Source organism: Siphateles boraxobius, unplaced genomic scaffold (genome assembly GCF_051911475.1).
Source record: "Siphateles boraxobius isolate OS27281-9 unplaced genomic scaffold, OSU_SipBor_1 46, whole genome shotgun sequence".
NCBI classification, from domain to species: domain Eukaryota; kingdom Metazoa; phylum Chordata; class Actinopteri; order Cypriniformes; family Leuciscidae; genus Siphateles; species Siphateles boraxobius.
Window position 1 is genome coordinate 16,500,320 of NW_027509097.1, and position 21,934 is coordinate 16,522,253.

Here is a 21,934-nt window from a genome sequence, read left to right on the forward strand (position 1 = left end):
CCATACTTATGCCTTGGTGTTTTCTCCCTGTAACATCACTGACTTTGTGTTCGTCTTGCACAATGACAGCTATACAGTGAGGGTGAAGTAAAGGGCAACATATTGTAGCACAAGGAACCAGTTCAACAGTTGCTTTCTGGTGAGTAGCAGCTGCTTATCTGACATTATTCAGATGAAGCTGGACTACAATGGCCTATACCATGCTGAGGCCCTCCAGGAACGCGAACAGACCTGTGCTCATCAGAGAAGCAGCTTGGCGCTTCTGCTCTTATCAAAGCGGGGCGGGACGTTCAACCTGTCCCCAGGCCTTTCTTACAAAAAAAAAAAAAGCATGAGGAGATGAAGAGTAAAATAAAGCGCTGCTTGTACCTGACCTATGCTAATGTGCCTCTCAGCGTGATGACTTGAGCTCTTCGACATGCATGATGGTTATCGTGGTTAATCGAACCGTTTCTTGTTAACCTAGCAGCCAGACTGAGGAGGTGATGGCTGCCGGCAAGTTTTTGCACTCGAGAAGCATTTGGGAGCCAGAACTTTTTGTGATTGTTGTCTTCTTCTGCGTAACTAATTGTAAATTAATAAGAATGACAGTTTTGTTTCACTAATAGCCATGTCAAACCCCAGCCAAAATTAAAAAAGTGGTTTGTGTAACACCATAGTTTTGATTTTAAATTAATGTTAAAGTCAATGTGAATTTCTGTTCACAATCTATTTTTCAGAGAAAAACATTTTCAATAAAAGAAAAAGTGGGTTGATTTTATCCATAAGGAATTGTCAGGAATGGAGGAGGAGTTTCAAAGGAAGAAGGAATGATTACATTTTGAATAAAGATCAAGACTTTCTTTGGAATAACATTTACCGGTGAATACAATAAAGCCACAAACAGAAAGTACATGGGGTCAATTTTTATTACATGCAGATCTTCCTCGGTCAGCAATATCATCAATGTTAACACATTTAACCTTATTGTAATTGTAAGTGTTATCAATTAATTAAAAACATTTATTCAGTGCACTTTTATTTTGTGTAATATTTTGTAACTATACTTCGCTATACTTATAATTTATGCAAATTAATAATTTTTGAAACAAATTTTTTTATTGAAACAATGTCGGTAGCATATGTAAATGTTTACTCGTTCTGTGTTACCTGGATCAAGAAATTCACTTGTAATTGTCAGCAAATGTCAGACTTTTGATAGCTTCAAGGCTTTCGTGAAAACTACAGCTACTTTAGCATTTTTGTATCCCCACCCACAGACAGTCAGATCAACAGAGGGTTATTAACAGAACAGTTATCGTATCCCACTTTGTCTACTCTTTAAACAGCATTATGATAAAAATGGAATACTATTGCTTTATTACCTGTATGCAATGGCGTTTTGCTTCGGGACGCATAAAACAGTGTTCGTAGTCATCCAGTTTGAAATGTAGACTCCAAAAACTGTTTTTTCAGATTGTCCGTCGCAGTGTTCTCTCCGTATTTACTATTCTTTGCTGCCTTTAGTCTCTGCCTACAACGCACTGGATCTTTCACTGGAAACCAAAAGTAACTCACTCCCGCTAAACGTTTACTCTTTAAATTCTTGCACCTGGGAGCAATACATGTCGACACCATTATAATTAAGTTTTCCAAGTAGTATTTCCTACTAAAGCAAGGCAGTACTTGACTCTGGTCAAGCAGGTCCATGGCAAACTGGTTGAAGTGGCCTTAGACGGCAACATGCCCAGTTTCTGACCTATTTGGCAAAAGGGAAGACAACAGCCTTTGCTCTGTTTTCTCTAGTCAGGCAAAAAACCTCCATTCTACTGCATAGGCAGCCAAGTTTTATTGTAAGCCCATTTTGCAAGCGGTGAATAGAATGATTTCTCTTTGGCCTTGTCCAAAACACGAAGTATTACTCTAACCCTCATATTTTAGGCTGCATAATGGTGTCTGTGCATTAATTATGCAAACAGACATTTTGACATGGTTTTTCATGCACATTTTGATGCAGCCCACCCCATGACCTGTAAGCATTTGAGGATTTTAGTGCTTGCTTTCTGCTGACAAGTGGAAATCTTTTTTGCAGAGTACCACAATAGATGCGAGAAGGTAAAATGTATTCCTCCCTTCTTTCATGCAGCAAACTGTTTGAGCTGATTTACATTATTCCTTGCATCTCTGAGTTCATCAATGTGACATCTGATATAAATTTAGCCAAAACCAGGAACTATTGGACCATCTGTTTGCTCCAGCTGAGCTCGTCTCATAAACGTCTCAAACAGCAGCTGCCATCACTATTATAGAGAAAAGGAATTGTTCCAGCATCATTAGACCTACAGGCTTTTCAAATATGTCTCTATTATTTCTGGTTTCCACTATTCTCCTTGTGCTAATTTTTGAACTATAATGAGTTTTCAAGGGAAAATAATATTCATGGGCTGCCAAATCAGAAGAACATGGAGGACAGCTTGTGTGTTGAAATGCTTGAGGTCAGTTTGGTTCAGACTTATCGCGTTGTGCCGAGGAGAATTTAAGATGACTAATCACACCGAGCTCATGTTAAACAGGTTTATCAGAAATACGTTCCATATGACTGTGAGGGTACAGCGATCTAAAGTTTGCATCACAATGCTCAATCTTATTAACACTTTGCCACTGGTGACTTAATATCTAATGGCAGTTTAATCTGAACAGTAATTAGGTGCCTGGCTGATTAAATCGGATATGCATGTTGAAGCTTATTTGTGTATTTGCATGAATGTCAGGGGAGGAGATTGCCTCAATTTCCTGCAAGAGAATGTCCTTCCTCAGCCTTGAACAGCTTCTTAGTAAAGTCTGATGTCCTTTATTATTACAGCAGTTCACTGTGCAGGTTCTTCCATTTAAACCTGAATTTAGAGAACTGATTTTTTTTTCTTCAGTTCACCGTCTGTGAAGCTGATTTTTTTTAGCTTATTTTGGCAATTCAATACTTATTCATTTATTATTTATATTTTAATGCAATAATGATTTTTTTGGGAGCATGATACACTCCAGTGGTTACTCTTAGGGATTCACCGATGTTTTGGCCAAATATCGGTATCTGATAAAAGCAATTATTTTTTCTATTGGCCATCGGCCTGTTGTTTAAAAATAGCTGATGATCATGGCTGATTATATCCTGTCAATCATAGGGGACGGGAAAGCGTGTCAGACTGCAACTTATACTGTTGGAAAAGAAAATGTCTCTTGTGTTAAATTTTGGGCTTTCTAATGCCGGGCGTACACCAAAGGATTTTCACAGTCCCAGACTAAAGACCGGCAGTCTATAGGAATCTTACTGGAGTCTCAGCGCGCTCCCGTCGCTCGATCGTTAGATGTGAGGTGATAATCTGCAGTCGACGACCCGATTTATGCCAGTCTGTCTCTAGTCTTTCATATCAAACATGTTTGATATTATCGCAAGTCTTTAGTCTGAGACTAAAAACTGTGAACCCAAGTCTTTATATGTGAGCTGATAATCTTATAAAGTCTTTTCTAAATCTTTTCAAAGTCTTTAGGTGTACAGAAAGCATTAGTTCCAAGCCAGGGTTGCCAGGTCTGCGGTTTTTCCATTCTCCAAACATTATTTGTTGCGCTCCTCCCATCCATTAATCGCAAAGAGCTTTGTTACTTCTGATAAGAAACAAAGTCTCAGCTTTCAAATTCTGTTCATTTTATCACATAATTGAAACAATAAATTTGACGGGACACCTCAGTTAAGTGCGAGTAATCACTTCCTTTTTAATACAAGTGATAACATGAAAAACATGCATGAACATCAAAAGATATGTGGAAAGTACAACTTACCGAGATGTATCATGTCTCATGTAATCGCTCAATCAGTGTTTAAACCACTGAAAGATGTGGCTAAAGCAGCGTGTGAACAATATGTAACGTTGCAATTGCCTCAGGAAAGTTATCCAATGTTCACAGTTTGTTCGTTACCTATAAAAACACTTAGAGAGGAGCTTATTTACTGAATAAATTTGTCATGAAGACAAGTGTTTATGTGCAGCTGAGTTTACATTTCAGTTTTTTTTCCTTAAGAAAATCAGATATCTGTATTGGGATCGTCAGATATCATTTTGAGTAATCTGCTATCGAAATCTGCAAAGAAATGTAGTATCGGTGCGTCTCAAGTTACTCTCATATGACTCTTTTATACAGCATACAGTTTGAAGTAAATAATGAAAGAATTTTCATTTTCATTTTCACTTGAACTATTCATTTAATTGTTTTTTGTTGTAGACCTTAATCTGCAGTCACATCAAACATATTGTGCACATGACATAATGAAGTCATAACGTCACAGCCGGCCTCGTAATTTCTACAGACATACGTTTTCTATTGATGATATTTCTGGATTCTTGCCTCAGGATATGGAGATTTATCACATAAAGATGCTCTGAGAAAGAGCAGCATTTACTGCTCATCCTAGTGTGGATGGATTGTAATCTGCCCACAGGGAGAGAGTGATTCTCAGTGAAATTGCACAGAATAACATCTTTGACAGGGGTTTCTTTGTGGTAACCTTGCGGTCCTTTGTTCGTAATGATTTTAAGATGGAAACTCACTCTGCCATCTGCTGTTAGGAAATGTTTTGAATGGATGGTGGAAAGTGTTCGATCTGACTCATGCCTTCATTATTTTTCAACAATAGGAAAATAATTTGCTGACAAGACAAGGGTTTTTGTTTGACATGTTTTGTTTTTATTAGTTACATTAATATTCTAACTAAGGCTGGGTGAAAATAATAACTACATGACACCTTTGATTGAACATGATTATGACATTTAAATTGCAAGTTGCTTGGAAATTAGACGTGGGGTGGATGCTTGTGCGGCGAGTATTTGAGACCAGATTAGGTTAGTGAAGGTGTTATTTTTAATATGCAGGTATGTTCAGGTAAGATGAGAACGCCCACAGCATCGTATATGATGGCTGTAGTATGGAAGTAAAGAAATTGAATGTTTTTGAAACAAAAAAGCCTGTTGAATTGCACTACTTGAAAAAATATGCATTGCATTAACCCTGCTTGCAATTGTATTTTTAGGGGGCTTGCATTTTTATGGGCTGAAATTCAACATCAACAAAAGTTGTGCATCATGCCTGACATGCACCTACATGAACACTTAACAGTTGGTTTTATGACTACTGTAAGTCATTCCCTTCAAATGCTATTGAAGTTAGAAACGTGTAACAATGTCGTATGTAATTTTAGAGACGGTCCCTAAATGTGACTTTATGCCAGTATTTCACTGGGAATCGCTCAGCGTGAAACTTTGCGCTCTATGTTCATATTCTGAGTCCGCTTGCCTGTTCCTGTATCTGGTATAGCCTAAATCCCAATAAGGTGGGAGTTTGGTATTTTTTATTACTGTATTAGTCTATTAAGCGTTAAAATGACCGCAGGGGAATCCTGGAGAATGACATATTGAGGGAATCTCCAGTTCTGCAGCACATCACTGCAATATAAAGTTAAGAAAAAGAAACAACGGAGAGAAATATATGTCTACTACGTCGGATTTAACGTTTTATCTGTACATCAGCATCGGGGAATAACATCTCGTTCACGGTAGAGAAAGCTGCTTACATGTGCAAAACTTACTGTGAAGACTTAAATGTTAACACAGCTTTATCAGGTCTTTATCAGGTTTTCCATGCATATACTGGCCCTGATAGTCATCACAAATACTTACCGCTTGCTCCATTTCTGTAAATCCATTTTTATGAATGACTCTCTCACCCGTTGCTCTATAGTTTTCTTGGTCAACAGCCGTTTACACTTCCTGCTGGTGAGGTCTACTAACAGCTATAGAGATTGTCAATCGGAAATCTACTGATATTCCTGCCGTTCCCGGGTGTGAGATGTTGAATTTTCTGTCGAATTTGAACCACTGAATTTGTGGAAGCGAAATAGAATGGACCGAAAATTGCCTGTCGAATGTTACAGGTTGTATTTTTAAACAGGATATTTTGGAAGTGAAATATGAAAGGTGAAAATGGATTATTGAATTGTTATTAATGAAAACGTGTGTCAAATGTTTTGAATTGAAATATCACAGCTTAAATATACAACTATGTTGGGGTCCTTGATCGTTTCCTTGGAACGACGGGTTTCTTTTTGTCAGAGCTCCCTCGGATTCTTTGAAGAAATGTTGGCCCCACTTCAAAATGTAATAGTACTTCCTGCATTTGGAGGCAAAGCTTACTGTTAGTTGAGCCACAACTACTGGCACATTTTAACCAGCAAGATATCAATCTGGAGAGAAATGTTTCATTTAATAATTCATGTTTTTTTGTGCCAAAAATCATGTATTATGTATTTTATTATCCATTTGAAAATATGTATACTACCCTTTTCAGAGTCAGTAAGTTATTTTTGTTTTAAAGAAATTCTTTGTTTTAAAGAAATTAACACTTTTATTGAGAAAGGATGCATTGAATAGATCAAAAGTCACATTAGGGCTGGGCGATATGACGATTGGCGATTTATTCTTTTTATTTTCATGTAAAGCACTATGGACAATGGGCTGACACAGCTTACCCCACTCTTTTTGGTAAACTGCACTGATTGGTTTAATCAGAGCAGTGATCGATTAGCACACGTTGTAAACTCTTCACGAAGGTGCTGCTTCTAATGTGCACAGCTGAATTGGACGCATGCGAGTTGTGATTAGTTTGTATCTCATAACCAGTAGCCAGCCGCCTCTGAATCCTCTGGGGACTGAAGGTGTAGCTGTCCTCTGCTCATCGGATATTACTGTTGGTCAGAGGTGGTGCACCAGCTGGATTCATTTCAGCTCCCTATGAGGAACGTGCTCTCTGTCCCTGCTGATGAATGCTGGGAGTGTGAGGAGACTATCGTACCCGGTGTCAGGCAGCTAGCTCTCATAATAGAGTGTGATAGCATCAGACTAGCACTCTGCACTCTTTCCCAAACCTCAAAATAGGAAATGTCTAAATTACACTTGCTAATAGCATGCAGAGACGGCGATTCTTCTTTTTTGCCCTCCCGCCGCTTGGTTTTTAATTCTCCCTCTATCAGGAAAAGAGCACATCTCATTTGAAATGAAATAAAAGGCTCTCTCTTATCAGCTATTTGAAAAGAAGAGTAGTAGGGGGCAGAAGAGGACTTTTGCAGGCGGCCACGCTGCAGACATCCAGCCTCCTGTCTTTTTATAAACAGATGGGGATATCAGCGCTTAATGTACACCCCCTTGCCTTTAACTTGCCATCACTGAATGATTAAAGGGAGGCCATTAATATACTAATCAAATGAGTAAGCTTCAGTTATTGTGTAGTGCAGCAGTTCTCAATTTTTTAAAGGCCACCCATTTTCCAAAACAATATACACAGTTGCCCCATACTGGGATTTTTCCTTTACTGAGATATTTCTTCTTCTGTAATTTGGAAAACAATGTTTGTTTTGACTTTTTTTTATCAAAAGGGACAGGGTATTCTGATATGTTTTAAGTAAATAATATATGAATAATATTATATGAATTTGATCATTATACGTTTCATTTTGTGATTACCAAATTTTCAAGATTCCAGATTCAAAATATTCAAGATTCTCTGTATATTCTTGAAATAAAAAAAGTAGTTATTGAGAGGAAAAAAAGAAGTCGATTGCAATTTCCACCTATTTTTTTTTTAAACCTGGTTTTTCCGCTTCGTGGCTGAGTTGCTGCTGTTCCTAAACGCTTCCACTTTGCAATGATATCACTTACAGTTGACTGTGGAATATCTAGCAGGGATGAAATTTCTGGCTTATTGCAAAGATGGCATCCTATCACAGTACCACACTTGATTTCACTGAGCTCTTCAGAACAACCTATTTTTTTTCGCAGATGTTTGTAAATGCAGACTGCATCACTAGTTGCTTGGTTTTATGCACCTGTGGCAATGCGATTGAAACACCTGAATTCAATAATTAAGATGTGTGTCCCAATACTTGTCCATATAGTAGATACAGTGCTTTGCGAAAGTATTTGTACCCCTTCATTTGTTTTCATCAGTTTTATCAGTCTACACTCCATACACCATAATGATAAAGCAGTAAACAGATTTGAGAAAACTTTATTAAATATTAAAAGCTGAAAAATCCCAGATAATTGGAGTGATGTTTATCCTTCTGTAAGTTTCTCCCATCTTCATATATGATCAACTAGAGTGACCATCAGCTTCTTGGTCACCACTCTAAACCAGGGCGCAATTGAATTTGCCACGGGTTGTAACTACTCTTAAAACATCTGCAAGCGGAATTGTAATGCTCCTAAGCTAAATTTAAAGTATCCCAGAGAAGGGTATGAATACATATGTTTTTTATTTTTAATAAATTTGCAAAGTTGTTACACTTCTGTTTTTTGCTTTGTCATTATGGTATATGGAGTGTAGATTGATGTGAAGAAAAAAATAATTTAAAGTAGTTTAACAAGGCAGCAACATGGGAAAATGAAGGGGTGCAAAATACTCTCTGAAGGCACTATATATTTTATATTTATTAATATATTAATATATTTAAAATAAAAACACATACTAAACAAACATTGATTATATTTTCTGTGACCCTTAACTGACATCATAGAACCATGAACATGCAACTGTGTCATTAAATCATTGAAATATTGAATTAAAGTGCTCCAAGTAAATATTTTACATCTGATCTTAGGGGTAAAGTGATAAAATATTTGGGAACCTTTGCTGTATTACAACCAAACCGTGATGGGACTGACTCATAGAAGACTGAAAGCATCGTCTCACTTTCTCTTCTTGTCATCAGTCCTTGGGGCTGACAGACATAAACTAAAGAAACTGTCCAGGCACGATGCCAGTGTAAGACTTCCCCACCACATTAAAGAACTTGCCTAATGTTGCCTTGTGAGACTGCGCGAATGATGCTTTTTCCCCATTGTTTTTTAGTGGCTGGTTGTTGAAATAATTGATTTGACCTACTTTAACATTTGTCATTAGTCATCTGCAAGTTTATCAGCCGCGGTGCATTTAATTACGACGAAGAGGCAAATTAATCGTCTGTAGGCTCTGGTCCCTCTCATGGGGAGGGGGATTTCCCTTTACCGCTGTCAGGACTATTACCATAATAACGAAAAAGCAATTAGATTGACTTTTAGAAATGGCAGTCAATTATACTGACTGGAACTAGATTTTAGAGTGTCCGATAAAGTAGCTCTCTGCTAATAAAAACAAGCATCCCCTTCTCCCCTCTCACTTGAGCAATACAGGATGAGCTAAATAACCCAAAAGCACCGGTTTAGGGACACACTGTCTACCTCGAGACTTCTTTAAAGGCTAGACAGTGTTTGTACCGACTCTGGCCATCAATGAATGTGTCATTCATGGCTTATATTAGGGCTATTAAAGCGTAGGGGAGGATGATTTGAATCCTCATTATGGCTTCTAGCTTATGATGTTTTCAGAATTTCAAGATTAATGAGCCACAACAAGGCTGGTTCCCTGTTTTCAGTGCAGACAACGTTTCTTAAGCTAATAGCTTTGATCTTAATGTGAATAATGAGGACTTTTATTTCTAACACACACAGACAAGTAATCTCTTTTAAATTTATACTAAAAGAACAGTACAAGTGTATCTAAAGTGGGAAATCGAGGGTGATATCAAGTCTTCTTCCTAATGTTTTAGAAGATTTTTACTTGGGCTGTATGCTTTAGAATAGCACAACTGAAATTTGTTCTGTTTGATGTTCTCCATTACACATGCTTATTCAGAGATTTATAAATGGTCATGTTTATGCAAATGATCAAACTTTTTTTGAGCTGAATTTGTAATTGCATTTTTTTAAACCAAAAATGTGTTTGTTTTTGTTTGTTCATTGCATATTTTCTATTACCAATCCAGAAAAGCATGAGGATCCTTACAAGGATAAATCAGCTAAATCAGGCCTAATTATTTTAACCGTAGTGCTAAAAAAAGGGATTCCTTGATCAAACACTGGCCGCTTTCCATCTCCTTATGATTCATTGTAGGGCATAACATTACCATATGGCTCAGTAATCTCTTTCAGTTTCTTGAATTAAAATTTTAATATAAAATTGTTGATGTTGTATATAAATTATTTATATCCATAATACATACACGCACAAAAGTGTACAGGGTCAGTGAGATTTTTTTTAAGGACTTCATACTGTTCATACAAGGAAGGATTCAATTGCTTCATACAAGAAAGCATTCAATTGATCAAAAGTGACAGTAAAGACATTTATAATGTTACAAAAGTTTTCTGTTTCAAATGAATGCTGTTCTTTTGAACTTTCTATTTATCAAAGATTCCTGAAAAAAAGTACTGTCGTGGTTTCCATAAACCAGCATTAGTAATAATAAGAAATCATTCTCGAGCACCAAATCAGCATATTAGAATGATTTCTGAAGGATCATGTGACACTGACGACTGAAGTATGACTGCTGAAAATTCAGCTTTGCCATCACAGGAATAAATTACCGTCCTAGAAAACCGTCTCTAACATCTTTCCAATTAGTTTTACCTTATCACATTCTGTTGGACGTGCGACATTGGTATTATTATTATTGTTTATGCATTAATCGATATATATTGTACATTTCAGATGTCTGCTCTGCATGATTACACAGCAGATACCTTTTCTTTGATGCTGGAAAAAAACAGCCAGTCATACAGCAGTTTACTTTATATTTAGATTTAGAAATTACCTCAAGAATTTTATTTTGTTAAAAAAATTTTTTTAACAACAGCCATGACGTTCTCAAAACCGCACAAAAAGATAAACCCATTGGAGTACCTTAACTGAAATATAATTTGCCCATTATTGAGGTCCCTACATCAAATAGAGAAGCAGAACATCTCAGTCTGTGCTTGTTCTGTCTTTTGAGTCAACTATTGTTTGGTGGAATGACGGTTCAGAAGATTGTAAGCAAACTTGCTCAACAAAACCTCCGTGTTTGCCCTCTTCAAGGTGCAACGAGTGTTTGATATGCAATTTCACGTCTGGGCGTCAAATTGACTGCGTCCTGTACTTAGTAGAGATCGCTCGCTGATGGAATGATACGCTGTTGTTATCTCAAGCTGTCTCACAGGAAGCGACTGCTGCATGATGGGAAAATGGATGGAAGATTACTTTGATCAACACCCTCATTAACTCTTCTTTTTTTCCCCTTCAGCACGTAAACAGACTAATTTTGCATATGTCTGTCAAAGCCACGTTCAATCACTCACAAGTAGCTAAGATGCTCAGACTTATTTTTTTCTCCTTGCTTCTTGAGATACTAGTTCTCTGAGAACTTTTGGACAGAATTGGGATTAAAAAAAGACCCGATTCCTTCTGAACTTCGTAAAGAAAATATTAAAACATAATGATGATCTACACCACCGTATGAGGCTCTCAGGACAGCCTAGACCGAAAACATCTATTCTTTAATTTGCAGAGCTTTTGTATAATTTGCACAACTTCTCTAATGCCCCAAAACAAAACAAAATTCCTAACATGCCCCAATCAATAGGAAGGCAACATAAATGAGGTCCACCGCTAAGATATCCTCCTGTTTGGCATAACAATTGAATACGACTTCTGCTTTCACACAGAATACTCGGTAACACTTTCCAAAAGGTTCATTAAAGTAACACCAGGTAACTTTTGCTCTCGGGGTCCCCCTACAGTTGGGAAACAGTATTGTCCTGTCGTAAACTCTGTCATCGTGCATTTGTTGACAACCATGATAGCCCTGAACACTGTAGGAGGAGGTCACATGCAGGTGTTCTGCTTGCGCCGCGTGTGAAATGTCTTCATCCCAGGTACAGTGGCATATATTTAATCATGTCATATGAATATAATTTCATGGGTTTTATTTTTTTTCTAATGACAAATGATCGCTATGATCACGTTTACAAGCCAGTGTCATTATATTAGCCTAGTCTATTGGTTACCGTTCTACTGAATCTATATGATACTTCAATGCAATGTTTGAGTGGTAGATAATAACTATATCGTCAATATTATAATATCAAGCTACCATAAATAAATCTGCAAATTTTACAAATCGATTTGCATTATAGCTTGAGGCAAGACAAATGATCATTATCTGATTCATGAAGATAAACGGAGGATAAGATAGCTTCCGTAACATAGTCAGGCAGACAAAAAAAACCCCCAGACTACGTGGTGTCATTGGTTGTTGCGTTAAATGTTACCCAGATACAATAGTGCTATTTTCTGATTGGCTAACAACACCAGACGAACAACACCAGAGGAGACATTTACATTTATTCATTTAGCTGACGCTTTTATCCAAAGCGCCTTACATTTCAGAGGTCGCACGTGTCTGGAGCAACTAGGGGTTAAGTGTCTTGCTCAGGGACACATTGGACACATATGGCCTCTAATTTTCTCGTATCCACTTATACACCGACGGTGGTGTCAGCCATGCAAGGCGCCATCCACCTCGGCCAGGTGGAACCGGGAGTGAACCACCAACCTTCCGGTTTGTAGACAACCTACATGAACCAATGAGCCACTGCTCAGTACAGACGCGCTTGAATTCATGCCTGTTCCACAGTGAGAGCGGCGCGGCCAGAGTTTTGGGCGCTGCGGCATATTAAATATATTACAAATAGTTTATCAGCGTGAGAAATACAATGTGTGGCGGGAGAGCGTGACAAAAGACCGAAATGAGTGACTGTCACGCTCAATGCGTGACACTTGACAGCCCTGCGATTTTAAGGAAGTGGGGGTGGTGGTTGAAGTGACATATATGCCGTAAAGCAGTCGAGTTTTGTAGTTCTCTTTGTTCGCCGGTTACTACCCGAACCCCGAAGTTTAAAAGTATGATTAAAAACGCTACAGACCCCGTCAGGCTATGGCAGACGTGTCATTCAACCTATTGTAAGTCGATGTACCATCACAAGTGACTAGGAAATATATTATGAAGGTTGAAAAGTTACCTGGTGTTACTTTAACTAATGTTAGCTTATGTATTAACTAACTTGAGCTAACAATGAGCAATACATTTGTTACAGTATTTATTAATATTTGTCAATGTTAGTTAATAAAAATACAGTTGTTCATTGTTTGTTCATGTTAGTTCACAGTGCATTAACTAATGTTAACAAATACAACCTTTGATTGTAATAACGTATTAGTAAATGTTGAAATTAATATTAACTAATATTAAATGCTGAAGAAGTATTGTTCATTCTTAGTTCATGTTAACTAAGGTAGTTAACTAATGGTAACTTATGAACCTTATTGTAACGTGTTACCGAATACTCTTACATACAGAGATCACATCAGCAGTTGTTTCATTTTAGAAATTTTATTGGTTTACGATTATTTTTCAAAACTTAAATTAATTCTTACACATTAAATAGTCTCATCACCAAGTATCATCTAATGTCAGCTGTGATTGACAGTAGATTGCTTGCTGCCTTGTGATCACATATATAATGTAAAATCTGCTGTGACATGCCTAAAAACTTTTTTTAAATGATCTGACACAGCATTAACTCTCATATGTAGATTCCCCATTTCCCACGGTGTAATAAACTTCACACACACTACCATTATACATAAATGCATTTATTATTAACCGTTCCAGACATGATTGTGGTGGACTGAAAACGAGTGGAGCTGCACATTGGCATAAGTTTCAGTGCAGTCCACTCTTGCTGACAGTAGTGGTGTGTGAGTTAGAAGGGATGCGTAGACTATTGGCAGAGCACCGATAAGACTCAGTGCTGAAGTGGTGGTTGTCTGTGTGCGGGTGAGCTGATAATATTCAGGATTGTTGACTTGTACTCCATAGACTTATTCGCAGCTTTATGACAAACTTTTTAGCTGAGCACCACCTCCTCATCTCTATCATTTTTACCCCAGCAGAACCGTACCCTCTGGAGTCTTTGTGCGCGAATCGCCACCATTCTGATGATCCAGCCACCCTTTATCAGGCGGTTGGTGTTAAGATGTGTTCACACTAGGCTTTAAGCATGCAAAATTGCTTCTGACCCGACTAAGTCAATTTGTGACTTTTACATCCTCCATTGGTCAAACATCTTTTTGCTTTTCACAAAAGAAAACTTTTTGCATCTAATTTTGTTTCTGGTCTGGAAATATCCGGATTTTCTTTCTCCTTTGAGAATTATGAAATGAGAGAGTCTAACAGCTGTTCTGTTGAAACTCGTCCAGGTCCGGGGTTGCGTTTTTGTTCTTATTGCTTTCCTCGTCTCTGCTGTCCTGTGGCGCCTCAAGCAACATTTGTGTTGTGAAAGTTGCAGATTTTAATTGAGTTTTCAATTGGTGAAAGATTCTGTTTTGCTGCTTATGAACTCAACAGATCTCAGCCTTCACAGGCGGCTCCGCTGAAACTAAATTACACTGGATTTTAAAGGCTACAGCTCCGCGGCACTGGAAGAAGCCCAAGTTTGTTGGTGTGAACAACCAGCATCTCAGATTTTATTGTTTTTCACAAACTTTTACAAGACATAATCATATAAAGGAAATAACAGAATTTTTATATCTTGCCGTAAAGCTGAAGTGAGAAATTTCTCCACCTCTAGTGCCACCCAATTGCTGGTTGCAAAAATAATTGTTTCCAGACATCTTATACTGGAACTTCTAACTCTCGTCTTCCATTGTTTATCAAACAATTAGTCCCTGCCCCCTAACTAATGCCATTGGTTGTGCTGGAAGACGGCCGTTTATTTATTTTACATTTGATTGCACCTCCTAATGTGTGTTACATTTTGTTCCTAGCATTGACCATTCAAAGGAATTGTGATGGTCCCCCTCCAGCCGCCCAAAACCGGTCCGTGGCTGATACAGAGGAACTGGCTGCCACCTATGAGCGTAAACTCATCGAGGTGAGTACTAAAGCTTCATTAGCATGCAACACTTGCCCTTTCCTGCTGAAACCTCAGTGTCATGTAATGTAAACCAACACTTACCACTTCAAATTTCAACAAACTGGTTTAATAATCAGGGCTTGACAAAAAGGACTGCACGATGGCATAGGGCTAGTGTAAACGACGCTCGGGACAGTTGATGGACATGGCAGGACCTTATCGCCACGAAAGTTTATAATTTGCACGTGTTTTTAAGCCAGTTTGCCAGTTTAAATATAAATTTAAATATAATAATATTATGCTCAAGAAGACGCTAAAGAAAACTCAATTCAGTACTCGGGTGCTGGGTGAGAAGTTTTGTACGTGCCCAGAAAGCCTCTTCTCAGACAGCGCGCAAATTCAGTCTTTTGGCACTTGAACATACACATTTATACGAAATTGTCAAAATACCCGTCTTGGAGAGTATCTTCGTAAACACAGTCGGTTATGTCTAAAGTGAACGTGAACAGTTGAGAAATAAAATGCATGTTTAACACTATATTCAATCCGAACATTAGGTCTTAAAGTGACAGCAGCCTAATATAACTGCTGCTGTCAAACAACAAAGGACAAAGAAAAAGATCACTCACTGCTTTCGACTTAATAACTTTTGTAACTTTAATGAGGATTAATCTATATTTAATTTATTTAATGTTATTTTACATTTGATTACTTTATTCAAATTCCGTACCTGAAAACTATTGTTAGACCAACCTGAAAATCTTGAAAAGAACTCATAATTTGATTATTTGGTTATATTTTAATACTGACTGTTTACTTTTTTTGTCTTTTATGATATTTGAAATTTATAGTAGGTAGGCTAAAACGGTATCGGTATTTATCGATGGTACACCATTGTCGGTAACGATATAAAAAACGTTCGATATAGCATTCGATATTTTCATTAAAATGCACGCGCATCGGGGTAGATCTTAGGGCCGTTCACATATCGCGTCTAAAAACGCGTCTGTCATTGCTATACATCCATGAACTGTGCTCTTCATGTTGACTGAAGGTGCGTTCTATTCGACCGTGATTCGTAAGTGGACTGCGAAGTTAAAAATGGCGCGACCACCACAACGTTGCCCAACATCATATGGCAAACGTATTGAAAGCAGAACGAAACTGCGCTACTCATTATTTTGTGCTATATTGTGATTAAGCCGATCTTAATCAAGCGACACTGGTACTACACAGCACTGAGAGATCCAGTAAAGAAAGCATTTGAATTCGCCACAGAAGTAATAACATCGCTGCGAGATCTAGTGAAAAGCATTCAAATTTCTCCGTTATTAACGGATCAAACAGCGCTGACGTGGAAACCAGGAGAAACATTGTTCCATGAATGAACTAGTTGTTGGCTTTAAGTCCACAGATCAGCAACATTCACCATGGATTTAATGTAGTAACACTAACTGTAACCATGGAAGTTTGGCAGAAATAGTAAAATGCTTTCAAGTACATCACACATCTTTTTCCAGCACTACAAAACTCAAATATTATCATATTTAAATGTTATTTTTTAATGTGATGACCAAAACATTATTTGTTCATCCTTCAAAGATTACCCCCATTTATAAAACTAAAAGTTTCAAGATGTAGGAAAAAGATTGGAATTTTGTGAACCATTACACCCCTACTTATTACAGATGTTGATCTACCTCAAAGTTTACCTTGATTGATCTACAGTTACACTTTTACATTGCACACAATTTGTAACATTTTATTTGTTCAAGAGTTTCTTCATTGCACACAATTTGTAACATTTTATTTGTTCAAGAGTTTCTTCAACTTTTTTATCTTGATACAAGACATAAAGGGTTTATTTACAGTTTATTTTGTTTTTGACTGCTAAAACTAATATAATTTGTTGTTTGCCTTTAAAAAAAGCTTATAAAAAATGTCAATAATTATCGATACCGAACGATATGAAAGATATCGTGATAATTTTTTTAGCTATATCGAACAGCCCTAGGTAGGCTAGTAGTTTTTGCTGTGGTATCAAAAATGGAATCGAGAATTGTGATATTTTGCTGCTATCTGATATTTGTTGTCATAATGTTATTTATTTAGTTCGCAATGGTCAAACGCAATGAAAACGAACTTTTTTTACATTTATTTATTACTTTTTCAATGGTGGGACCAAATGGGCAAGTAAAAATTTAAACCACTGGCCCTCAGAAAAAAATCCTTAATGTTGAGCCCTGGTAATGTCAGAGATGACTTTTGAAAATTATTTCGATTTCTGGTAGCATTGTGTGTGTGATTTCTGTGAAAGGTGAAATGTATAGATTCAACATTACTTACTTTAAATGCAGTCTAAGTTCATTTTGAAACCTGTGACTGTAATTTGTTGTAAATGTGCTGTGAGTCATATTGACTTGTCGAACATTTACAGAACTGGCTGGACAATATATAACGAAGGTTGAAGGAATAATTCATTGAGTATATAGTTCTCTATTAGGGTTTTTCCTGGTTCAAGATGCACGGCCATCCACATACACAGTACAAAGTACCCTACCCATGTGAACTGCAAACCCAATACTGACAATAAATCCAAAATAGATGCAAAGAAACAGTTTGTAATATTAACTTATCCTATTTATTTCATGAAATAAAAAAAAATCACTTCCAAGACAGATCATAAAACAAAGTAAATTTTAAAAATCTGTAAATTTATATGTAAAATGTCACTGAGTTACTGATTATAAAAGTTTTAAAACAGCAAAGTAACACATTACACAGAAAACAAATGCCTCATTCACAGAAAAAGTGGCAGGTCTATTATTTTGCATTTACACACCAAGACCTAATGCACAGATCATTTGACATACAGTATCAGATTGTTTTTTTCCGTCCATTGCTATGGTTATATCTATTAGTCAGATTCAGTCGTGCTTTTAAATATGCTTGTCAATTCAGAAACTTTGTAAAGTGTACAACCCCAAATCAGAAAAAGTTGGGACATTTTGTAAAATGCAATAGAAGAATCTGTGAATTGTTAATTCTATTTAACCTTTTATTAACTGACAAAAGTACAAAGAAATGTTTTCCATGTTTTCACTGACCGACATAATTGTATTTTGTAAATATGAACAACTTTTGATTTTGATGGCTGCAACACACCCCAAAAAAGTTGGGACAGAGACATGTTTACCACTGTGTCACTTCACCTTTCCTTTTAGTTACAATTTTGAATCATTTGGGAGTTGAGGATACTAATTGTTGGAGTTTTGCCAGTGGAATATTTGCCCAATCTTGTCTGATACAAGACATCCGCTCAACAGTCTGTGGTCATCGTTGCCTGATTCTCCTTTTCATGATGGGTCATACATTTTCCATAAGAGACATATCTGGACTGCAGTAAACAGGCAGGCACATCCCTTCTATGGTGCAGAGTGTGTAGAAACCACTCAGTTTGAGCACGTGCAGAATGAGGCCTGCCATTGTCTTGCTTCCCAGGAAAGATGTCATCTTGATGGCAGTTTATGTCTCTGTACAATCGAAATACATGCCTCCATGTCAATGGTATCTTCAATAATGCAAGTTACCCATACCGTTTGCTATGATGCACCTCAATACCAGCACAGATGTTTGCTTTTGCACCTGTCGCTGGTGAAAGTCTGGTTGGTCCCTATCGTCTTTGGGACTGAGAACTCGATATCCATTTTCTCCCAAAAACAGCTGAAACATGGACTCATCTGACCACAGCAGACATTCCCACTGTCTTTTAGACCATCGAAGATGAGCTCAGGCCCAGAGAACTCGCCGGATCTCCACATAGAACTGATAAAAACTGTAAAGCTTTCTCCTTGCGTAACAGATATTCAAGTGGCATTTCTTGATGCAGCGTCAGACTGTTCAGTGAAAATGGTTTTCCAAATTACTCCTGTGCACATGTGTCTGTATTTAACGGATTAGCATGATGGTATCTTGTGCAATGCCTTCCGAGGGCTCAAAGGTCACGCACATTCAACAGAGGTCTACTGCCTTACCCAACACAGACTGAGATTTCTCTGGATTCCCTAAATCTTGTGACAATATTATGTATGGAAGATGATGAAAGGCATAAATTCTTTGCAATCTTGCATTGAGAAATGGGATTTTTTAATTGTTTGACAATTCTCTCAAGATATTTGGCACAAAGTGATGTGCCATGACCATCTTTGCTTAAAAAGACTGAGAAGCACTTTTACACCCAAACATGATACCCTCAACTATTACCAATTCACCTGCTCACTGGGGACTGTTTCAAAATAGTTGGATAATCTAATTTGGATAATCTTTTCCCTTTTATTTGGTCTCTGTCCCAACTTTTTTGGGGTGTGTTGCAGCCATCAAAATCAAAATTTGTTCATATTTACAAAATACAATTATGTTGGTCAGTGAAAACATTGGAGAACGTTTCTTTGTACTTTTGTAAGTTAATAAAAGGTTAAATAGAATGAACAAACCACAGATTCTTGATTTTATTGCATTTTACAAAATGTCCCAACTTTTTCTGATTTGGGGTTGTAGTTAGCAGCATGAAAATATAAATTAGCTTTATACAGAAAGCGGGTAAAGATTGCTGCCATTATAATCACTGAAGTCAATTACAACACAAGGTACACAAAGCTGCACTCTTGCGAAAACTCCCATTATAATCAATGGAGCTGTCTACACTGTGCAATCTCTTATTGACATAGCATTTATAATTTGATGGTTATAATGAAAGGTTTCGCTAGCTTGCAGAACTCACAATGAAAATTCTAATTGCTCGTCACGTTCACACGCTCAACAGATGTGTGTGATTGGCTACAAAGCTCAATGCTGCAAAATCATGTTGTAAATAGAAACCTTTGACGCTCTTCACAGAGCGCTTACACAAACACTCATCGGAGAGTTTTATAGCAGCCGACTATCACAGAGTACCGCTACTGCAGATATCGTCTCATTAAATTATCAAATAAATCTTTGATGGCCGCCAAAATATTTTGAATGAAGGGAAAAGCCTGTCTATGCTGTAATAGCTTAATATTCTGCTTATATTTTGGCAGGAGTATGTTTTAACTTATGTATTTACAGTAGTGTGTCCTTTTGAGCATGTCATTTATTTATGGGCCCTTTTGCAGAGCTGTCTGTCTCGTTTGTGTTTTTCAAACATGGGTGTGAGGGCTGCTGCCTTGTAGTTTTTAAATGTACATATAGAGCTCTGAAGGCTTTATTTAGTTTTTGTTGTCAAGCGGGCATTCCTTTTTGCTCCTAGCTGAATATGTAAAAGAGTTGCAATTTTTTCTCTGGTGACAAATTTAGGCATATTTATTTCAGTTTCCACAAGAGCAGCAATGAATATAGACCATATGGAAGATTTATTACATTTGTGGCATATTTATTTGGCTAAATTAATATTTTTAATGTTCCGCTGCTACACAAACTAAGAGCAATGGCATCTCGACCGCAGTTGTGAGTTACTATGTGAATTGATATAAAGACCTGTGTGTACTGTGTACATCTATAAATCTGTTTAAATGATTGATTTTTCTATCCTGCTGTCCGTTCTGGTATGTTTCACTTGTGCCAGATGAGTTTAAGTGTGTACTTTCATCACCTTAAATGCATTAGATGATTTGAAGATGTCATCATTCTTCTGAAGTAACACCAAAGGAGCCTCTCGTCTTGTCTCTCTCTCTCTCTGTAACCCACACACTTCCTCTCCTAGTCTTCTTTCAAATTATCACTGTGGAATACTGTTCTTCTGTCTTGGAAGCTGTCGTAATACTATTACACACCAGTTAATGGCCCTGTGGAACTGCAGGCACAGAAAGTTTTTAGACTGCATGTTTTGCTCTGAGCTCCTGTGCTGTGACCTCAGATGGACTGTGGAAAAGAATACTGCAAGTATGCACATGCAAGCAAGTTTTTTAAAAATGTTTTAAAATAAAATTTTTAAAATAAATACATTTTAATAATAATCTTTGTTGCTCTTATCGTTTACATGCCAGTGATTACCAATGACTTACTAAGGTTGATGACTTCTGCTGTCAGTTTAATATGATGCCCTTTATAAGCCTGCTAAAATGCGAGTGATTACATCAAAGTGCTATTTAAGCTTCAGGATGAAGAGGATATTTCTCAGCTGTGACATATAACAGGCACAAACTATGAGTGAAATTTGTAGACCTGATGCCCTTTGTAAAAAAAACAAGCAAAGTTGGCCTATGTCCTGTGTTTCCAAGATCAGGTAGAAACACATTCACAGAAAATGTGCACTAAGTAAAGTAAGCATAGTACTTTGGTGGAAAAAGTCTGACAAATTAAAAGGATAGTTCATCCAAAAATGAAAATTGCCATCATTTACTCACCCTCATGCCACTCCAAAGTTGTATTCATTTCTGAAGACTAAAGAAGATATCTTGAATAATGTTGGTAACCAAACAGTTTAGGTCGGGAACTAAAGCGGTTTTGTTACTAAAATTCTTTAAAATATCTTCTATATTCCACAAAAAAGGGGTGAGTAAAGACATGACAGTCTTTGAGACATGAGGGTGTCAAATTCACAGGAGACATGTGACAAAAGACATGATGTTGAGTAAATGATGACAGAATTAAATTTTTTGGGTGAACTATCCCTTTAATTATAGAAAAATAATCTGGTTAAACAGATGAACAACACAAGTTGCAAGTACCGGTAGTTGAATTCTTTAGTACTATGATGGGACAACTCTGTACTGGATTCACAGAAATCTTAAGAAAAAAATTAAAGTTCTTAGGAAAATTTTAAGAACTTCGTAAGGGAGTGCAATTGTTAAAAGAAACATCCTTTGTTCGTTAATTTAAATACTCTTAACATCTTAAGAGAAAAGAACATTGAGAAACCCTTTTATTTCTGCAATACAACATATTTTAACTACTGTTTTTTTCTTATTTAAGCTGCAAAGAAATTCAGCTTATTTATTTTGTGAATGCATGTTATATATCATACTGTGAACAATATTGATTTGTGTCATTTATTTTTAATTTTTTTATCAAAATGTCAGTGACGTTTGGTGATGTACTGTATG

The 21,934-nt window shown here is 37.0% G+C and overlaps 1 protein-coding gene across 3 annotated transcripts in view; it reads left to right on the forward strand.

Moving 5' to 3' along the window:
• snx29 (sorting nexin 29) overlaps positions 1-21,934 on the forward strand; it is a 139,800-nt gene that overhangs the window by 31,496 nt on the left and 86,370 nt on the right. For all 3 annotated transcript variants that reach the window (XM_077201130.1, XM_077201128.1, XM_077201129.1), the window contains exon 15: positions 14,764-14,870. In XM_077201130.1, coding sequence (XP_077057245.1) covers positions 14,764-14,870 — 107 coding nt within the window. The remainder of the gene's footprint in view (positions 1-14,763; positions 14,871-21,934) is intronic.